Source organism: Alligator mississippiensis, chromosome 2, assembly GCF_030867095.1.
Source record: "Alligator mississippiensis isolate rAllMis1 chromosome 2, rAllMis1, whole genome shotgun sequence".
Classification (NCBI taxonomy): Eukaryota; Metazoa; Chordata; order Crocodylia; family Alligatoridae; genus Alligator; species Alligator mississippiensis.
In genome coordinates this window covers 162,775,878-162,798,466 of record NC_081825.1, presented here as the reverse complement: position 1 = coordinate 162,798,466, position 22,589 = coordinate 162,775,878, and the positions used below count along the sequence as shown (strand labels likewise).

General features: G+C 43.8%; 1 protein-coding gene across 4 annotated transcripts in view; it reads right to left on the bottom strand.

Moving 5' to 3' along the window:
• Positions 1-22,589, bottom strand: part of BANK1 (B cell scaffold protein with ankyrin repeats 1) — a 372,972-nt gene that overhangs the window by 25,627 nt on the left and 324,756 nt on the right. For all 4 annotated transcript variants that reach the window (XR_009459945.1, XM_019488054.2, XM_059722345.1 and 1 more), the window contains one exon: positions 18,089-18,379. Coding sequence is in view for 3 of the 4 variants with exons in the window: in XM_019488054.2 (XP_019343599.1) it covers positions 18,089-18,379 (291 nt within the window). In the remaining variant the exon portion in view is untranslated. The remainder of the gene's footprint in view (positions 1-18,088; positions 18,380-22,589) is intronic.

The window sequence follows — 22,589 nt, the reverse complement described above, 5'->3', positions numbered from 1 at the left end:
CCTAGTACTTAGTTTGCCACTAGAACTGTTAAGAGTGCACAAGCTGTTACTCACTGCAGCTCTTTTAATAAGAGCTATAAAGTATAGCTGCATGCCTGGACTTGACTTCCACTAGTTAGTAATGCATTGACCACAAAAGTACTCAGATCTTTCATATGAAACTCTAGGGAGGAGAAACTTTTTGCACATGTCTGCATTGGTTGGGCAACTCTTAACAATTTTTTGTAGGTGATATCAACTAGTTTGTCATTTTACTAGCAGTTATTTGCAAAGTTATTGTAGAGAGGGGCATGTTTTTATCCAGCTACAGACTGGACAGACGTGATGGTGAAGGGCATTACAGAAAATAAAATAAGCACACTATCATATTCGCATTTTTGTATGACATTATTTCTAACCAATAGCTAGACATCTGATATCCTTGTGTGAGAGGGAGAAGTATTATACTCTGCTTTATGGCTGGGAAAGCAAAAGCAGAAAACTGAAATGACTTGTGTAACACAATAAATGAGACTACATTCCAGAGACAAAGCTAAGTATATGTTTGCACTGTAGTGGGGAGGCGTGATCAGTGCACAGGCATATCCCAGAAAGCTTTAAGCTAGTTGACATGGTGACGGTACAGTGCTGAAACCTAAGTAGGTCTGCCCAGGACCTTGGGGTCCTGCTAGGATAGTTAACTTAAGTCCATGCCATGGCTTCTTCACTGTTGTTTATATCTGAGCTCTGTAGTTAAGAACAGATTGGGTATGCCTTTGTACACTGCAATCACATCTGACAGCAGTACAGACAGAACCTGTAATTCAGGGTTTCCATGATTTCAGACTGGAGTTCACCTGTCTCCCTCTTATTGGTATCCATGGAGTTCAGTATGTGTACTAGTTTAGCAGTAAAACAAGGAATGAAATTAATTCTTCCTTCATGACAGGCTCTGTACTAATGAGCGAGGCTCTGTGCCATTTGACTAAAGAAAAAATACCAGAGTGTTTTCATGCCTTTGCACCATTCAAATTTGCACTTGTGTTGCAAGCTGTAAATGTATGGGGGAGGGAGGGGGAGAGGGTGACCCCAAGGGGAGTATAGAACTTCACACCAATCCTGCACCAAATATTACGGAAGATGGTGATGAAAGCAAACTAAGGGAATGGCAGCAGCCCCCTTGTTTTTGGAAACGCAACTCCAGTGCACTGCATACATATTCTGCTTCAGCTACGAGAACTATACCAACACATAGGCTGTGCCGACACCCACCCACCTCCCCAGTTTCAGGATGATAGACTTCATGTCTCTCTCTTTCTTTCTCGGCTCTGCAGAGTCCTTACTAGTACAACTGTAATATGTTCTTCTTCATCTCTATGGTTATTGCTGTTTGAAGCCTGCCTGCATGCTTTCCTTCCTTCCTTCCTTAGGATAATGGGCACAGATGGAAGTGACATTTTTCGTGTTATCTGGCCCCTGAAAGCACTCTACATCTGTGACCTGACACATGTGCATGGCTGCAGAGTGCTTCTAAAATGGCTAATCATGAGAAAAATTAACTCTTGCCTAGTCAGGTAACAGATTAAGATGGGAGCGAAGGGTGCAGTAGCAGCTGTGGGCTTGCGATACCTGGCCTGAGCTGGATGGGAGAGGAGGCACGATGGAACAGAGCCTCTTGCCTCTCAGCCCCTGCCAACTACCCTGACTGGGGTATTGGGGGGAGCTGGGATGGGCCCCCAGGTGAGGGGGCTGCATACCACCCTGGCCCCTTCCCACCCCTGCTCAGGCTGGGCTTGCCCACAAGAGGCCCAACTCAACCTGGCGGGCTGGGGGGAGGGTGGAATGGAGTGGAGTCCCCGTGCCTGGGGATGCAACCCAGCTCCCTTCAATACCCCAGCCAGGATAGCTGGTAGTGGGCGAGGGGCTTCATTCCACCCCGCCTCCTCCCCCATCCAGCTCAGGCCAGGCATAGCTACCCCACAGCTGCTGCTACTCACTTCAGTCCCTCTCCACTGGCCAGGAGGGTTAGTGCAGGCAGCCTCAATTCCCCCCACAACCCAATGGGTGAATGACTGTTGGCTTGTGGGGGGATGCTCTAACTCAGGGTGTTTATGTAAAGCACCCTGAGTTAGAGCGGGGCCCTGAATGTCTGTCAGCGTCCAATATAGTAACCAGACTACAGAAGTAATATTTCATAGTTTCATAGTTTCATAGTTGTTAGGGTCAGAAGGGACCTAAGCAGATCATTCAGTCTGACCCCCTGCCATGGGCAGGAAAGGATGCTGGGGTCAAATGACCCCAGCTAGGTGGCTGCCTACCATCCTTTTGAAGACCCCCAGGGTAGGAGCGAGCACCACTTCCCTTGGAAGTTGATTCCAGCTCCTAGCCGCCCCGACAGTGAAGTAGTGCCTCCTGATGTCTAACCTGAATCTACTCTCCGTCAACTTATGGCCTTTATTCCTTGTTACCCCTGGTAGTGCTCGGGGGAACAGAGACACTACCATAGCCTGCTGGTCCCCCTTGGCAAGTTTATAGGCAGCCACCAGATCCCCTTTCAGCCTTCTCTTGTGGAGGTTGAACAGGTTCAGGTCCCTCAGCCTCTTCTCGTAGGGCCTGCCCTGCTGCCCCCTGATCATGCGGGTTGCCCTCCTCTGGACCCTCTCCATGTTGTCCACATCCCTCCTGAAGTGCGGCGCCCAGAACTGGATGCAGTACTCCAACTGTGGCCTGACCAGTGTCTCACAGAGGGGGAGGATCACCTCCTTGGCCCTGCTCGTGATGCATTTATGGATGCATGACAAGGAGCGGTTAGACTTCCTGACTGCATCCCTACATTGGCAGCCTATGTTCATCTTGGAATCAATAATGACTCCGAGATCCTTCTCTGCCTCTGTGCTGATGAGAAGGGAGTTCCCCAGCCTGACAGCAGCAGTTCCACCAAGCTTGGACTCACCATTGCCTTTCATGCGGGATCCTATCCTACACTTCTGGTGGGCACATGTCACACTGTGCAAACAGGCAATGCAAGGCCCATGCACCACTTATAACCTTCCAGATAGGGGCTGAAGAGGTGTTAAGTGGCACCTTAATATGGACAGTTTGTGACTAAAATTGTGTAAAAAAGCACCTGTACTCTATTTTCTGTTTGCCAGTATCAATATTTGAAGGTCTGGGAACTGAGATCATCATTAAGGGAATAAAGTCCAGGGCAGGGCTACACTCAACAATGTCCATGATTGGGAAGTACTTTCAATGATGGGCTTTGCAATTTCTTCTGAGTTTTGCAATGTTGGAGTAATCAGAAATGGAATCACTCTTCCAGCTGTTCCAAGTAAAATTGTTAAAACCACTTTACACTCTGCATCTTTCTGAAATGATTTTAGTTGGCAGTAAACACTTAGTCTGGGTGAAGTAAGTGAAAACAAATTATTCTAATTTTTGGGCCAACTGGAAAGATGCATATGCCTACTGCTGTGCAGTAGTCCTATGTGTAAAGATGAATCTGGCAATATACTTTTCTGTGTTTATGTTACATAATTTCATATGCTGTAAGTAGACTTAATTGCATGACAGAGTGAGATAATGTTGTATGCGAAAATACTTTGTTCTTCCCTCTATAAAGACAAATAAAAAGGTGCTAAAAGTCATCAATAAAACTATTTTTAGACAAGATGTTGCAACCTTTTTTCCTATGAAAGAAGGTTGTCTATCAGTTTTTCCTGGTTTTTATATATGAGTTTGACATCCCTAGTTTAAAATAATTTAGTGTTTGTAATTCTGGATTAGTTTAAACCCCATGTTCTCCCCACAGTGTCATTACAGAACACAGTTAAAGTTGTTTGTCTGACCTACATTTCCATATGTTAACATTTTGAGAGTTTTCTTGGGCGCTTGCTATAATATGAATAATCCTGTTGCGTACGGAGTGGTGGAGAGCAAGGAGCTGCTGGAGGTAAATCCTACAGGGAAGAGGGGTAGGGTTATAGGAAATTGAAGTCCTTGCTGCAGCAAAAATACTGACTTCTGCAACATGCTGGACAAATCAAAAGTGATTGGGTCATGCAGACCTAGGGAATCCACACGGACCTGATTGAGATGGAAAGGGAAGTTCATACCTTACAGAGTTATCATTCTAGGCTTCTGCAGACACAGGCAGACAACATTATATTGTGTTATCCCTGGTGCATATTTTCAAGATTCTCTCTATAAGTCTAAGGAGTAGGAACATATTTTATGAAACCTGAGATTCTGGAGCACAATTCTGGCAAAGCATACACTTCATAGAAAACTTTGCAGCAATATAATTATAGAATACTCAGGGCCCTGATTATTGTATCTGTTTGACCAATGATCACAGACTGAAGAAAAAGTGGAAATTTGATTCTTTAGAATTAGTTTCTGAAGCCTGTAATAAAGGCATGAAACATGGTAAGGAGATCTGCTTGTGCTCTGAGATATCAGAAACTTGCTCAGTAATGACATCTTGAAAACAATAACATCATGATGCAATTAACAGTATAGTCAGGATAGGAGTGATGAATGATGTTAAATACCTGAGTTTATTTTAGACAGAAAAATAAGGTCTGAGATGGGAAAATTCCAGATTTCTTGCATTAGAAACACATAGATGCAGACTATATAGATATAGATACCTCTCTATATAAAATAGCAGCGATGACTATATAATTCTTCAAAAATAATTCATTATTGATATGGATAATATAACTTTTGAAATAATTATTCTGAAAGAGAACATGCCTGAATCAGACAATGCACATAATAGTACCTATCCAATACTTTTGGCATATAGGAATGGAGGAGGTGCTGCAAGGTGAATAAGTATCTATAATCTGGAAACGGCTTCCTCAGGGTTATTTATTTTATTTGATACTGCTGGTGAATTTATGTTCTAAGCAACCTGCCTATAACCAGAACTGCATTGACAAATGCCAATTAGAAATATAATCTATATAGTAATTTAGGGCCAAATTATATGTGAGTTAATTCACCCAGATTATATGCTTACTGTATTTACTTGAATATAAGACGACCCTGATTATAAAATAACCCTGCAATAATTAGATAATTTTCCAGGTATAGAATCTAATTATTGGAAGTTTTCTTGGCATTTGTCCTGCTTTCATTGCTACAGCAGGGAAAATAAATCTGGGGGGTAAGGTAAGCCCTGTATTCTTTGCCTCCCTACAACTTTTTTTCCCTGTGGGCACTTCTCACCTCCTTACTGTCAGACCCTGCTCTCCCTGAATACATGGAAATGAGGAGCAAATTTGAGATAACTGAGCATGTCTATACATGCATATTAATATAATGCAATAAACTCTGGTGCATATTTCATCAGAGTTTATTGCGTGTGGGTGCCACGTTTACACATGCACCTGGGACTGCAGCATGTTGAGCTGGGTTGGAGCAGCCCCTGGAGCAGCCCCAGCTGGCAGGGGGCCTGCGAGGTCATCCTGCCAGCCTGGGGCTGCTCTGCCCCAACACAACATGCTGTGGAGAGGCTGGCCAGGGCACGAGGATGCTTTAGTGTGGGGCTAGCCAGAAGGCACCCCTGTGCCCCAGCCACCCAGGTTTGCGTCTACACATACATTGCTGCACATGAAAAACTCCACAGCAAGATAGTACTTGTATTTACTCAGTAGGCACAATCATATATCTTATTCAGATAGGCTGAGGGAACACCATCGATCACCTGCCCTAGCTTGCTCTGGGGGCCTGTGTCTAAGGGAAAGTAAAACTCAGGGACATCCGAACCCCAAGCCTCTGGGCTTGGGTCTGCAAGTAGGATGCCCACCAAAGGATTTGGAAACATCTGAAGCCCCAGATGTGGGTGGAGGATGTTTGCCAGTAGTAGGGCCACTTATGGTTCTGGACTCTTAGATTTGGAATTAGTTTTGGCTAATTTGGCCTGGGATACAAATTAAAAAACAAAAATAAAACAAACAAACAATGCCTCCCCACTCTCCTGTGGCTCTGCCTCTATGCTAAGGGAGTTTGAGAAAAGGTTAAGTCGGCTCCTGCAAGAAGTGACAGGAGTCAGGCTGATGACAAGGGAGGTGGCACTGTGACACCTGACTAAACATCAGGGGTCCCAGACAACCTGCTTCAACCAGTTTATGTCCTGCGTCAGGAGCACCCTGTGGCAATGCAGGAACCTCCCGTTGTACAGACACACTAAGGTCAAGGAAACAGACTGTTAAAATTTTTCTGAGTGAACTCAGGTCCTAAATCGGTGGGAGAGGATGGAGAAAACACAGCCAACTCCACCTGGTAAAGGGACACGTGGCACAGGCTGTTCAAAGACCCCTGGAGAGGGGAAGTGGAAAAGGAAAACACAGAGGACAGCAATGCAACTGGACCTGGAGACAGCAAGAAGGACAACAGAATCAGCAGCAGCAGAAGTGACAGCGACATCGACAGTGACAAGGACTGTGAATGAACTGAGACTGTAAACCCCAACAGGGGCTTGGACTAAGGAACTGTGATTGGGTTAGGGAAAGGCAGTGAGTGAGTGCATGGGGGCACAGGGGAGTGGGTGTGTTTATTGTAATGGGTGTACAGGTTTCTTAATGCGGTTTGATGTGTGTGATGGAAAGTTCATGACAGAGGATATATATACATAAAGTTATATATATATTTTTTTCTTTTATTTATTTTTTTTCCCATAAAATAAAAAAAATCTGGGGCCACAAAGGCAGTTTTCCTTAAGTGTTCCCAGGGATAACTGTTCTTTTGGCATGGTTTAATACCCACCGAGGTGCTGGGGCTTAAAGCTCACTTTATGGAAAGGGGAGGCTCCTCCCTAGTTGGCTCCTGCGGCCATATGGCTGACAGCAGGCGAAACTTGGGGGCATCTGAACCCCGAGACTCTGGGCTTGGGCCGGCACATATGGCTCTGGACTGACTCATGGATTTGCACTTGATTTGGCTGATTTGGCTTGGAACACAAAAAAATTCTTTAAAATAAAAATCTTTATGGGCTGGAAAGAACAGAGCCTGGGACTTAGTTGGAGAAAAGAGAAAAATGCAGGGGAAGACAATCAGGAAAAAGAAACATGGAAATGAAGGGAATAAGTTGGAATCAGAGCTGGAGTAAAGTTTCACGCTGCTAATGTCCCTAGGCTCTAGCCCAAAGTGGAGCGTGTGAGGGGGGAAATGCTGGGGAAGCAGGAAAGTGGAAGGCTTCCTGGGTGCAAAAGCAATCAAGCAGCTTCCAAAAGCAACCAGCATGCAAGTGGGGGAGGGAGTGTAGTCGAGTAAGCAGCAGCAGTGAATAGCCTTAAAGGGATAGGTGCACTCAGTTAAAGCAAACACAAGAGCACTGATAATAGCACTGGTTCATGTCAGAAGTGTCTTAACAAGGAAACGTTGGGAAAAGAATGAACCAGTTTCTCCTGGTCAGATGACCCCAGCAAGATTATCATTCAAACACTTCTTGAATGTGTCCAGAGTAGGTGCTTGCATCACTTCTGGGGGAATCTATTCAAGGCTCTGGAGACTTGGATAGTAAAGAATTTTTTTCTTATGTCCAGTCTGAAATGGTCTTCCAGCAGTTTGTGACCGTTTGACCTTGTCTTCTCTTGGGGTGCCCTGGTGAACAAACATTTTCCCAGATGTACTTATAGGGTGCCACCAAATGCCCCCTGAGCCTTTGCTTCTCCAGGCTGAAAAGTTCTATGCCTTTCAACATCTCCTCATAAGGTCTGCTTTTCTTGACCTCTGATTATGCACGTGCCTCTTCTCTGGACTCTGTCAAGCTTCTCCACATCCTTTTAAAAGTGTGGAGCCCAGAATTGGATGCAGTACTCCAGCTGCAGCCTCACCAAGGCCATGTAAAGTGCGAGGATAACGTCTTGGGTCTTGTTTGAGATGCACTGGTAGATGAAAGCCAGGGTTTTATTGGCTTTGTTATTGCATTGGTGGCTCATATTCATCTTGTGATCAATCATGACCTCCAAGTCTCTTTCAGTCATGGTGCTAGTGAGTGTAAAGGGAAGTGCATTCTCATTGCTGAGCCTAAGTGCAAAGGGAAGTATGCGTGTTCTTTTGGAAAGTGAAAAGAGCAAGGCTAGCCAGAATGGAACTGTATAAAGCAAGAGAGATGGGGGGATGTGTGATGCCAGACATAGAGTTGTTTGTTTACGCAAACTACATAAATGAAGTGTGTAAAGAGCAACAAAGTGGGCAGGGAAAGCAACATGCTTTAGCCAATTTTTGGCAGGTATGATCTTGAGAAGATGGGGAATGTACGCGGGCTCTTGCAAGAAACCATTGGCATGGCAACCTCATGTTCATTACATAAGGATGGAAAGTTTTATAAGGATGCACAAAATAGGAGAGATGGGGCTGGAGGTCCTGAAAGATTGTAAGAGGATGCCAAATATTGTGTGAGAGAGACAGGATGGCACTGGTGAAGGACCTTGCAGAAGGATAAGTGAAAAAGGTATGGAGGGAGGTGACTGATGAAAGACAGAAAGGGGAGTATGCTGATCTAGTGTGGCTGGTCATACAAAATTATCTTCCCAGTTAGGAAAGTACAACATAGATGGAGCTTGGAGAGAACAGCTAAATGTCCAAGGGAGAGGTGCATGGATGAACAAACAGTGTGATGTGTGTTTTAGGAGTGTACATATGCAAAGGTTGTATGAGAAAGGGTACATTTTTTTGTGTGTCACAAAAATAAGACAGTCTTTAACACAAGAGATGGTACTGTATGAGATTATACTGAAGATGCCTGAGGGTTCAGATGAAGGTGCTCCAAAATGAAGTGCCCTTAGTAACTTCTGTCTGTGCTTGCTGGGACCAGGGCTTAGCTGATGCAGCCCAGCACTACTCCTGGTGCTGTTTTCAGAGTGGGAGAGGGGGAAGGGAGCAGAGGGAGATCATTCTGGGAGTTACCCAGCTGGATCTGGAGGGTAGGGTAGGTGGATTGGAGCCCCTCTGAGGTGGGGGGTGGGGCTCCAATCCACCCACCACTCCAGCGCAGATGGGGAAACTTAGAATGGACCTCCCTCCCCTGCCTTCTCTTCCTCCCATCCTGAGTCAGCACAGGAGCTGTGAGAGAGGGGGCAGAACTAGGGGAAGAGGCCGCAGAGACCCAGCCTCTTTCCCTGGATGGGCTCCATATTGGAGCTCGATCTGCCATCCTCCTGATCCAACAGCTAACATCTGCTGGGTTGGGAAGATTAGTCTAACTCATGGCGCTTTCTGTGAAGCACCATGGGGTAGGCACAGGAGCTGCACTTCAGTCTTCATCTAATATTAATAGCACTGTTAGCAAGTATTAAAACCAGTATATGAAAAGTAAGAAACCTCTGGGCTTCTAAGGGGTTGGCTTTCACTGAAAGAGAGTGCCTGAAGCTGGGGCTGCATGAATTGCAATACTGTATCAATTGGGACAAGAGAAGAGGAGGAGAAATCAAGGAAAAAGGACTGGGCACACTTGTTTCGCTGAACCAACAAAGAGGACTGACGGGAGGGATGGAGAGTTTCAGGTGGTTACTGAGGTAAGAGTTTTTCAGGGAGTTCTGTATAGACAAAAATAAATTTGTAAGGGTTTTTTGTGGGAAGCTGATGTGTGTTGTTTCTGGGTTTAATATATGTAGTTGCATGTTTTTGGTGTGTAGTTTTTTTAGCAACACAAAGTCTTGGTAAAACGAAGGTGCTCAATATGTGAAGCTTTGTAAGAATGTTTTGAATAAAAACTATAAATAAAAAAAAGGTTACCATCAGCATGTTTGCCCAATATGGGCCATGTGTTTTATAGTCATGCTCAGTGTTGGCTGTGTTTTACCAACTTCGTAGTTGTTTTCCATTCCTGAGCACATGCTGCTTTTGGCAGCAGTTTAATGATAGACACTGTATTTACTGAGGTTTCTTTGTATATGAATGTAAAAAAGGGGCTTTTTTCACCCAATGATCGGGGAAAAAAACCTTATCCTCTTAAATGTGATATTGGTAGTCACATCTTAAAAAAGTTATGAGTTAGGATAAACTATTTCACCTTACTGGATATTTTCTTCTGTCATGAAAACATGACATAATTAATTACACTGGTTGTCTATGGTCAGTTGAATGAAATAGTAGTAGTGGACTGCAAGCCAGGCTTGTAGTGAATAGAGGCTTATGTAGGAAGTTATTTCTAGCTTCACCCACCATCATAATTTTACCTTAGGTGTGCATAATAATCAGATAAATAAAACTGACAGATCCCTTATCTTGGTGAGATTAGAATCTTTACTACAAGGTAACACAGCAAGGAACTGCAATAACCAGGGGGTCTGAGAAGAGAGTATGAAAGAATGAGGTTAAGGATGTTTAGGGTCAAAAGCCATGATTGGATTTCAATTAGCATCTTGTTAGACATATCTGTGGTTTTCTCTTGTGTATTTCATTTCTTTTTAATGTTTGGATTATCACCTCAGAAATACACCAAGGGTGGAAATCAGAAGTAGATCACTAACCAAAGAAAAAGTGTTTTTTTTAAAGATTATTCATGAGCGATATGAAAAATAAAATTTTAAAATGACATTTAAAAAAATGTCCCTGGGATTAAAAAAGTGAGATCAACTAGGTAAGTGGAATCATGTGAGTTAGATTTCAACCTGGGTGACAGCCCCATGGACAAAAACCAGGGTTATTCACAGTTCCTATTATAATTTTGCATGGGATACCCAGCCCTTTGTTCCAAATGCACAGAAATAAGGATATGTCTACACTGTGCAGTGCGGTGTAATCCAAATGGTATGTGAGCTAGCTTAGGTGATGGAAACAGTCTAGTTTCAGTAAGACACAATTCTCTGTAGTTTAATGCAGGTGGGTAAGGAGAGGCAGGGCACAGGTTTAGTTCCACTCCCTCAAGAAAATCAGCAAACATAGCTGAATTGGTGCGGAGAATGTAAATTATTGCTGACATGCATTCTGCTTAGTGACAATGTAGGCCAATATGAATATGCCACAAAAATGGATTTAAAAAAATTGAACAGATTATAAATACTGATCTAAGAACCATCAATCACCTCTCAGTTAACAGATTATCAGGAAATTAAACTGCCTCAAAATACTTGCCAATATCATCTGGTAGGAATTTTATATGCCAGCAATGTTTGCAAAGGGCCAATGAGCACTTGCTGAAAAATTCAGACACAATGTCATAATTGTTCCTCACAGTTTACAGAGATTGTTGTCAGCCTTTCTTTCTTTTTACCATGCAATTAATTAGCCAAGAGCACCCTTAGTTTTTCTCTGATCAAAGTAAGAAATAAATAATTGACAATGTGAAAACATTAATCCTGAGATAAATATAGATATGCCAGCAATTCTCTTCCCTATTTGCTAACATATTCTAAATCTGTCAGCTATCAACTGACAAACGTTATAGAATCATGGAAAAGTTGGGCTTGAAGGGATCTGCAGAAGCTATCTAGTCCATTCCCCCTAAATGAGGCAAGATAAATAAAGTACTGGTAATATCAGGAACTCATATAGTAAAACCATATGAGATTTTTTCAGCAGTAAGAGAATACTGGGCAAAATGGGCGGATTAATCTATCAATAGAATATGACATTCATGCCACATGTGCATTTGGTAGACAATGGTATATGCTGCCTTTTGAGGCTGTGGCCAAATGTTAAGTCCTGCCCAACTGCTCCCACTATGGGTACACCAAACTAGGAACTGAAGTGGTAAGCTTTCTCTATGGGGACCCACAACCACTGTTATTAAGATCTGTCTCTGAAGATCTCAAGAGTGGCAGTGGCAAGAGCCCTTCACAATGTGCTCACTACCATATTTCTGGTTATGTGCAGAGCTGTTGGGTGGGCCTGCATTTTGGAGGTAAGTTCAAGAATGGTGTAGAGCAGGGCTACATGTGGCCTACAAGGGCTTCATAGATTTCATAGATTTCATAGACATATGAAAGGTGTAGCCCCTGGCTCCTGCCCAGAAGTCACTCTCTCATTGCTCCAGGCTGCAATAGCAGTCTCCAGCATTCCCTCCTCTCTTCTGCCTTTTGCTGGCTTCCTGTGACCTAGAGCATGTGATGCAGTGTGAGGGGGCATCCACAGTGCAATGGGTGGAGGACATGTGGTACAGTGGTGGGGGTGGGGGGAAATGTGGGCATACACTTCAGTGCTGGTGGGGCACCAGTGCATGGTGCAGCCAGGGGGGATAGAGGTAGATGATGCAGCTGGGGAGGCTTTGGTACAGTGCATGGCCCACACTGGTGCAGGTTGAGGGCATGCAGGCCCCACTGGTGTGGCCCATGTGGCATTTGGCCCTCAGCCACTTGGAAACTAGATAACCCTATTGTAGTCTGGGTAGATATGCTCCCAAAAAGCTTTGGCCCTGAAGCTTTTGCTAATAGTTAAATATTCCATAGAAGCTTAAACTATCCCTTTTTTAGAGATCTTGCTTTGGTTCATTATGGAAATGGAAAAATTATATCTAAAAATTTGATATACACATTTCTGTAGTCCCATTTTTTCTTGTGCAGAGAAAAGTGACATTGAATGAATTTGCTTTGATTGTTTCTTCTATTTATGTCTATGGTTGCTTTTCTACTGACTGAAAAACTAATCTTGCAATAAACACAGTGTACCCAAATCTTATTTCTTGTGCATGTGGAAGTTACATATGGTCTTTTCAAAAAGATATATTGTAAATCCTTTAGCAACATACCTTACTATAGTTGGTTCCACTAGGTTTATATTGTCAGTGGAGATCACTAACAGATTTATCTCACAAATAAGAATTTGTTCTATTTTTGATCCATCTGCAAGAGGAAGGGGTTGTATAATCTGATGTTCACTGAATGCTCATCTCTTTGTGCCACAGAAAGTGTGTGCAGCATTCCAAAAGAAACCATGGTGATGGCAAAATAAATTTAGTATGGGCTTGAACTAAAGCCTGTTGAAAACAAGTGGGAGCATTTCCAATGACTTCACTGGGTTTTCCAAAATTCGGAAGAAGTAAGTGAGAAAAATGGGAAGTGCAGGCAGTTCCCAAGCAGTTTCAAATTACCTGCCATTCTTTTTGCAAATAAAAATATCCCCGATACTCTTGCTTGTGCATGTCTATTTCTGCATGGGGGACAGTTGCATTCATGCAGCCCTTGCAGATGGATCAGTGGGGAAACAAAATTTGTGAGATGGATATTTCACTGATCTCTACCAACAAGATATCTGTCTGATGTTCTGGTCTACATTATGAGCTATTCAGGAATATGATCCAGGGCTCATCTTTTTCACAGCAGTCTTAACATTTTTGGATTTTGGAGCAACCCCTGATGAACACCATTGGCCGCTTCATCTTACTTATTTTCCAGAGGAATGGAGAAACTATAGTGTGTTGTGTCTCAGCTAAACTATCTGTTTAGATTCCTCAGTTTTCAGCCACAACATAGTGCACGGCTATCCATCTGGCAGCCCATGAGCTGCACATGAACCCCAAGGAGTTAATTTGCAGCCCCCAGCCTTCTAGTCTGGGTGTTGCTCCATACCATCACTTTGCTGCTTGGGTCTCTGGGATCCCACTTCCTCTTCCAGTTTCCGCTGCCTGCCCCAACCCATTGGAGTGGGGCAGGATGGCACAGCCCAGGTGCCAAGGCATCCAGCAGCTGGAGGGGTTGGGGAACCCAGGGTGCTGGCACAGTACAGTGGCAGAGCATCCATATGGCCCAGCGGGGGTGGGCATGTGTGGTATGGCATGGCGGTATCAGCACAATGGTGAAGAAGGGAAGAGGCACATGTAGCATGCGTCCTGGGAGGGGGATGTGGCCCCCACCACTGAGAAGTTGGACAGCCCTGGTATCCTAAAATACTTTCTTCCATTGCCCCTTATGAAGTAGATTTGTTAATCCACAAAAGTTTGCAGAGCTTACTTTATCAATCTAGCCAATAAAGCTAGTGTACCTGTTAACAAGCTGGAAAAAAATATCTTCACTGTAACCAGTAAATCCACTAGAGCATTAAACAATACACAATACTTAGCATAATAGAGATCCGTCACTCTGGAGCTAATTGCTATAGTTACAGGAAATCTGCTTGTTAAGTCTCTAAGGCACTGAAAATGAGGAATTTTTACTGCATTCTGGTAAACATTGCCTATTCCTTATATAGACTGTTCCTGCCCCCCCCAACCCCCAAACCCACCCACTGGCTGCTGCTTTTGCTGCAAACTCATGCAGTTTTTATGAGACGTTAGAATGCAGCTTATACTTCTTCTTTTGGAATGTTTTTTTCCAGTGCTCACTCTACCTTGAAATGTGTCCCAGGGACAGCCGCTTTTTGATGGTAAAATATTTCATGTATACACAGGGGAAGTTCAAAGTCTGAGGGATTGTTAATGCAGACTAAAACATGTCATTTAGATGAATCAGTAGCAAAAGGCTTTGCCCTTGGAGGGTTCAAATTTGTTTAGTTCCTGTTCCTGGCAGACAGGTGTCCATATCACGAAAAAACACTGACAACTGTGCTGCCACCCTGGCTGGTTGTTTCAACAAGGAAGTAAAAGGCTGCTTGAGTGGGGATACTAATATTTCCCAGACCTCCCTTGAAAAGACCTCAAAAGGTCAGACTTGACATATGTGGTTGGCACAGTGGGGAAACTTGCACCTGTTCTGAGGACTGTGATCTCTAGGGCAGTCAATTTGGCACCTATAAGTGAGCATTAAAATTTCACTGTAAAATAAAAACAAAACACTTACATACATTTATTTAACAGCTGTTTTGGCAACACATAATAGGAAACACTGAAACAACCTGGACAAGAATATTAAGAACCTAAGGAATGGAAAGGGAGCACACAGAGAACACACATGATCTGGACACAGAGCTATTTGCTGTGAGTTGGCAGCTTCATCTTTGGACAAACACTTCCTATAAAGCAGAGTACTTACAATATCTTAAATTAAACAATAATCATGGGTTCACTCAACCATTCATTAAAGATGTAGTATGCTTAATGGAGTGCCCAATATAATATTTTGCATGTTTGGTTGTCTGGTAAAAAAATTAAATTAAATTAGTAAAACTTATTTAGAACACATAAAACTTTTTTTTAAATGTTGAGGATTATAAAAAGACCCATTAAATTACAGATCTCCTTGCTTTCATCTTCTAGGAAACTCTGGCCCGAATGCTCAACTTGTGTAAACTGCTGCAGCTCAAGGCAAGTTGATATACAAGATAACAATTTACAGCAACTGAACATCTGGCTGCCAGTCTTGAAAATGTGGTCCTACCCTAAAAACCCTGACTGTGTAAATGGCATCATAGGGTCCCTCATTCATATTCTCTAAATTAGCAGCTCTCAATCTGGTCTGTGGAGCGCTTGTGGAGACCTATAGAAAACTTGCTAGTCCTATTGCGCACTCTCCTGCTTGTTTCAGCTGCTCAGAGGTCTTGATGGTTTTTACTGCAAAGCAGCTTCTGAAATTTTCCTGTGGTCTCTCATTCTGCCAGGTGTTACTTTGACCTGAGATAAATTAAAGGTGAATCCCCACAAGAAGTGAGGTAATAGTGCCCACCTTTTCTTACAGTCCAGTTAATTTTTAATACACAAGAAAAAAAAGGAGCATCCCCATCACACACAAATATGTGAACTGAACCACGTTAGTCTGAAGTCAGGCAGAAGGCAAAGAGGGCTGTGCTGCACCTTAGAGATTAAGTGGTTTAAACAGGCATAAGCTGTTGTACGTAACAGGTCATGTTGTCATATGACAAATGTGGGAACTGAGTGAATAGATTACCATAACGCTCCAAGCTTCTGATCTTCCTCTCCCATTCATTATATCATGTATAAAATTGGGAAATGCTGGCCATACAAGGTTTTTTTGGTGACATAGAAATGTAAGTTCTGAAGGACAAAGAATGTTATGGTATGGGAGACCTGGCTAGATTTCTCCCTTACTTATTGTCCTAAAGCTATATGAATATTTCTGGCTTCCCTCCTTTTTAAAGGGGAAGAATTTTTTAAGGAAAAGTTGAGCATCCTATGTTGTGTATTGAGTGTCAGCATGCATTTTTTCCACTCTATCAATAGAGGGCATTGCCCAATTTGCATGTTTCTCCTGTTGTTCTGATTTACCCAAATATTATTAGGAAGTTAGTTGTTAATAAAGATGGTTCCCTTGTTTTTCTTGTGTGGTCTCCCTCATAAAAGAAGCCCACAGATATGCAAAATTGGTAACAAGAATGGGATCCCAGTGAGTAGGAGTACTTCCAGTACTTCAGCATGGGCCGATCTAGGATTTTGAAAAGAAGAGTGCAGGTGGTATGGTACATCATCACACACAACCCAATATATATTTTTCTTCAGTTGAAAAGATTAATGCTTCAATTTTCTTCAGTTAAAAAGAAAATGGAAGCATTAATAATATGCTAGGGGCCTACAGTTATATTATTCAGTTTAAGATTGAAAAAACCCCCAGATATATGTTTATTGGAATGTGCATTAATTTACTATATCATGTATTATATATAAAAATGCAACAAACTAGGAAAAATAATCAAAAGTTGTTGCTTTATTAGTCCTGAAATCATTAGAATTAAATATACACCAGGACTGTGTGAAGCAGCAAGTATTCAATTTGGATTTGGATTCGGCCAATTAAGAGGGGCAATGATTCGATTTGGTGATTTGAATCTCTGTCCTGATCCAATTAGGCCAAATTGGATCTGAAGATTCGGTGCCAATTTAGAGATTTGGCCATAGACTAAACAGGCAGCAATCCTTACCATGCTGGACACAGCTGCCTCCAGCTGGTAAGTCTGTTGTGGTGGGCGGAGGGTGGAGGGAAGGGGAGTGTGATGGGGAGATCAACGCCCCCACAGTGAGGGAGGGATTGGGGCTGGGACAAGCTGCCCAGCTGGGGCAGGGGGGCCTGGGACTTGGGTAGGGAGACTCCCAACACTGCATGCTCCCACGCGTCGCCAATCCGGGAGGGCATGGGAGCAGGAGTGTGCCCCTGGATCTGCACAGGGCAGGCTGGGCCAGACTCTGGATGAGCGGTGCAAGGCACTGGGAGCAGGGGCTCTGCTTTGCTGCCACTTGTCCAGGTGGGGCAGGGGAGTGCAGGATGCAGTTACAGCAGTGCTGGGAGCAGGGGTGGCTGCTCCCAGCCACTGCTACTTGTCCCTGGGGAACACCAAGTGCCACTGCTACTTGTCCCTGGGGAACACCCATGCCATACACTTTCTGGTGTGTGGCAGGTTACCCTGGGTGGAGTAGGGGAGGCTGGGGCCAGCAACCAGCAGTCTTACCTGGTATCCTGGGGACCTCCCAGGGCTGCAGCCACCACAAGAAGCCTGGTTGGCAGTTGAAGTGTGGCTCCGGCCAGCTGGGCTCCTGTTTTGGGCAGCGCGCATTGCTGCCATATGTGCTATCCCACTTTTTTTTGGCGTGGGATTTTTTGACCCTGGGATCTCCAGGAATCAAGCCTGCCCCCTTCCCTCCCCCCACACTGCAAGATAGCAGTGCGGGGAACGTCTGTATGTGTGGTGTGTGGTGCCAAAGAACCGTCTGGACACAGCCCTTAATTCTCAATGAATATAAACTTACAAAATATAGCAATTGCTAAACTTAAATCTTATGCAGTATACAATTTTTTAAAACCTGTGTAACAAATTTAAAAATGATGGGATTTGATATAATAGTTCAGTTGCATTAAAGAAAGCTTTGGAGATGGGGCAGGGAAAAGGAAAGACCTCAACCCCAGCAGTATTTTCCATATTATTTACTTAGACAATATATTTCTTTCTTTGCTAAACCACAAGACACATAAAGCATGATGGATCAGATCCCCCAGCTTATATAGCTCTACTAATTTAAGATAATTGAGGAACTGGCCCAATAATTCATTTTCCATCACACCATGTTGATAATTTAAATGCTTTTGATTACACTGAGATAATTTGCAACAGCTATGGATACTGTTCAATGTGAGAATAGGCTGGCTCAAGTTCACTAAGCCAACGAATGCATTTTAGTTTAAAATAATCTTTAAGGAAACAAATTCTGATCATATACAGACACATATAACTTGAGCTCCTAATACTTAATAGTAAATACCATTACTCAAATATCTACCTTGTACTATGTATGGAGTGTTCTCTTCTTTGATTGGGGAAAACAAGGGACGCGGGGCAGGTGCTGGTGGCCTGTTCATGATAAATGATCTGCGTTCCTTTCTTCTCTCCTCATCAGAAGCAGCCAGTATCATGTCGTACACACCATCCTCCAATGTGGCGAAAGTGTATGGATCCTCCTCATCCTCTTCCCCCTGTGCTTCCTCAGCTATATCTTGTTCTTCTCCATGGTATGCTTCTAGGCGTCCACTGGTGTGTTCCCTTTCCTTTCTGTCTTCCACCAATTTCCTGACTGCAATAGAGAAGTTTTCAGGCTTCCAAATCTCCAGAGCCCAAAATTCCCATATCTAAATTTGGGCACTTAAATTCATGCTTAGGCACCAAAATAAAAGTGGTTTGAGTCTCAGAACATATTAGGAACCCAAAACTATCATCCAGTTCAGTATAGGTAGATTCTAAGGTGATACTTGCAATTTCATTACTTCTTCATAATTTTCTCTAAGATTTTATGAGATGTTGCTGATACTTAGGTTGATATATCGTACTCATAACTCCCCCTCCCCCAAAATTGTCTGCCATAGCTCCCATTAAAGCTTTCTTATTCTTAAAAAAAGGATAACCATTTGGCTTACAGCACTTTTGAAAGCATATTAGATGTTTAAATTTGGCACCAAAGCGCATAGTTGTGCATGTGTGTTTTTTTAACGGCATTTCTTTTCCCTGTGGTTTGCACAAATGATCTGTTTTTGATGGTATATCCAATATAATCTGGTGTTATAGTAACTAAACCACGAGAGAGGTAGTTATGGAGGTTTCTATGTGCAATTCCTGCTCTGAGTGGTTAACAACTCCCCATACATGACATAAAACAACCACCACATACCTACACATACAAAACAAGTCTACTTTCCCCACCTTAATCCATGTAGCATGTTTTCTGGCTAGTCATAACTGAATTCACTTTTAACTTTCCTAATCTATTTAAAAATCGGTTGGGGAAATTAATAATGTCCAAGATACCAGTGTTAGGGCCCTGCCACTTATTCAAATTAAAGCTGAAAGAAACCAGCTATAGCAGAGGTGGGCAATTATTTCGTGTGGAGGGCTGCTTACCAAGTTTTGGCAAACCATCAAGGGCCGTACCCCTTGGGAGGTGTCCCACCCCCTGCTCGCCTCTTGGGACTGGAAGTCCCACCCCCTAACCCCTGACCTTTGCCACCAGAGGTGCCTCCCCTTGCCCTCCAAATTACTCCTTTCAGCAAGGAGTTTTGCCATCTCTGAACTAGCAAAATGCCAAATTATATTCTAAAAATAAAACATGTAGTACAACATTCATTCATTTCATTTCAAAAATATTTTTGTCCTGATTTACATGTGTTTGTGTAGTGTAGTGTGCATAGAGGTGATAGTATGATAGTTTAAAATGAAGGTTTACTCTTATATATTGTGGGAGGGTGTGGGTGGGAGTGTGGGATAGGTTTGTGGGTATGTGGAGGGTGTATATGTGTGTGGGATTTATGGGGGGGTGGATAGGTGGGGCTGTGGGTGGGTATGGGGTTTGTGGGGAGATGTGAGGGTGTGGCGGGAGGATGGCTGGGGAGGGTTGTGGCTTGTGTGGAGGGGGAGGGTTTGCCCACAGCCTGCCCCCACCACGGCAGCAGGCAGAGCCCCCACCAGTGTTTTGCAAGCCTAGCTTCTGCGCTCCTGCCACTCCTGGCCCTGGCGCACTAGCACAAGTCCCATACTGCTGCTCACTGCCACTTGCCCCCTATCTACCACTGCTTCCCTTTTCCTGCCACTTCCCCCTCTCCCCCCACCACTCCAGCACCATGTCCCAGCTGCTCCTGCTGTCCCAGTGCTGCAGCTGGGTACCACATGACACTGCAGTAGGGTGTGCGGGGGGCGAGGATAAGTGGAGAAATGCCTGTGACAGGTGGGGGGAAAGGACAGTGAGTAGGCACGTGGAGTGCAGCAACAGCTGGACAGAAGTGAGGGGCCCATGCAGGTGCCCTAGGGCCAGCTCCGGCAGGGAGCGCAGGGTCTGGGCTGCCAGGGGCTCTATGGAATTGGGCTGTACTGCTTAAGAAAGGAGAGGAGGGAGCCAGCTCGGCTCCATAGAGCCCCTGCCAGCCCAGGCCCCGCGCTCCTGCCGCCCCACTTTGGGCCTCACCAGTGCTGGCCCCGGGGCACTGGTGTGGGTGCCACGCTCCCACCTAGCTGTTGCTGTGCTCTGCGTGCCCGCTTGCTGCCTCTTCCCCCCTCCTGCCACAGCCATTTCCCTGCTCTGTCCACACCACCTGCCTGCCTGCCAGTACCATGTGGTTCCTGGCTGCAGTACCAGGACCGCAGGAGCCAGCCTGGTTGGCCCTGAGGACTGGGGCAATTGCCCATGGTCCTCCCCTGCCTCTCTCCCCCCTCTCCTCCTTATCTGTATTTCCCTTGGCATGGGGAGGCCAGAGTAGTCCCAGGCCAGAAGCCTCGAGAAGTCCCTGCTAAGCAGCGGCTTCTGGCTGGGGCTTGGGCTGGGGAGGCGGGTCTGGGCTGGGCCACACTTGCTGCTGTGGCTGTTTAGTTCTGCCACTGGCTCTCCTGGTTCCTGTTGCCCTTGGCTCCTGCCATCTTTGACAGGCAGTCAGGGGCAGATAAATATTAATGTTCTAAATTTTTAGGGGCCCCGCGGTTTGGATGGAATGGCCCTGCAGGCCGTATTTTGGCCCAACCCTGACCTATAGCATTGTTACACATTTTCAAGTGTTAATTTTGTAGCTGGTTGGCTCTATTTATAGCTGGACAGTCATTCTTATGGAGTGATAATTACTTTGCATTTGTGGCTGGTATTACTTTGCATGTGTGGCTTGGCTAAATTTATTTTGTGATTAACCAGTTAATTGGGTAATCCACGTAACACATAGCAGGGGCCTTAAAAACAATACTCACCCCCCAGCAGATTGTCAAAAGAAGGTCCAGCTGAAGAGAGTGATATGGAAAAAGCAGCAGGTGGACTTCTCATTTTTTAAGCTACTGGGTCTTCTTTTTAATTGGGTAGATGGCATAACTGTACTTAGCAACAGGACAAATGTTTGCCTAGTGCTGTTGTGCTGGTTGCCTACTCTCAAGCAACTGATGCTTATCTTGAAGCTTTCTGTTGTGAATGGATATTCCCTTTATATTGCTATGATTCTCTCCATAAGCATATGTTCATATCTGGTAATAATGTAATTATTACTGCGTTAAACCCTCCTGTTGCTGTTTGGAATAAACTGTTTTATTTATTTTCTCCAGGGGATAACATGAGGAAGTCTTGGTAGTTTTACTATGCCCTTGTACTAGATATATGTGCTGTGATCTCTGGCTTATCTGGAAAAATATATTTAGAAAAATAAAATGTAATTCATAAAAAAAGTCTGTCATGTTTTGTATACAATGAGAAAAGTATTCTACTTTCACATAATTAAAGTGAAAGAGAAGTGAAACATTTCTCTTGATGGGCTTTTTATTCTCAGAACTCCTACAGGGGGCACTCATGTCCCTGTCAAAAGAAACTGTCTCTAGAAAACAACTAGGCTCCAGTATGTCTCTTAGCTATTCCAGAGCAATACCTACAGTAAATAGCTGACTAAAAATATGTAGGAATGAATCATTACAATTTAAAAAAGAAGACATCATCCCAGTTTAGAGAAAGATCCTGATATTTTCTTTCCTCCACCTCCCCTCCACCGCTGAAATGCTGAAATTAAAGTTATTACTTCATGAGAACACCGAATGTTTTAAATTAAGTATTCATATAGAAATAAACTTAGAAGAACTCTACATTATCCTTGTAGTCTCAACCATTTGGATTCTGTAGATTTATATGAACTTAGCTGCCTACTTATATTGTAGACAAGGTTCTTTGGGTGAATCTGATATCTTTTATTAGACCAATTTAAATAGTTGGAAAAAAATTATTAAGCAAGCTTTTGGGTTCAAAAACCCTTCTTAGGCTAAGGAAGTTTCTGCAGTTGTTGTGTGCTCTTCCTGGATGGAATGAAAAGTAAAGAAGCCAGAGGCTGGGCTCGTATGCATACAAGGCAGGCAGTCAGTGAAAATGTAGATTGAGGAGTCAATGGGTGAGAGACAGGCTTGGGGGGAGGGGGTGGGGAGAGAAGGGGGATGAATAGTGGAGAGATACCTGGGGAGTCAGATGTCAGGCAGGTTATAATGTGTCATAAATCCAATGTCTATATTTAGTCCAGGATTTTTAGTGTCCAGGAGGTTGATGAAGTGGAGTTCATAGGCTTGTCTCTGGGAAGTGTTTTGTAATTTTCCTTTGAGGATCAGGACTGAGAGATTGGAGACAGAGTGGTTTTCTTGTGAGAAATGTGCCCCCACAGGTATTGGGTATTCTTGTCTTTGATAGATTTCTGGTGTGCGTTCATTCTGGTGCGCAGTTGTTGTTTGGTCTCTCCTACGTATTTTCCATCAGGGCATTTGGTGCACTGGATGAGATGTATTACATTTCT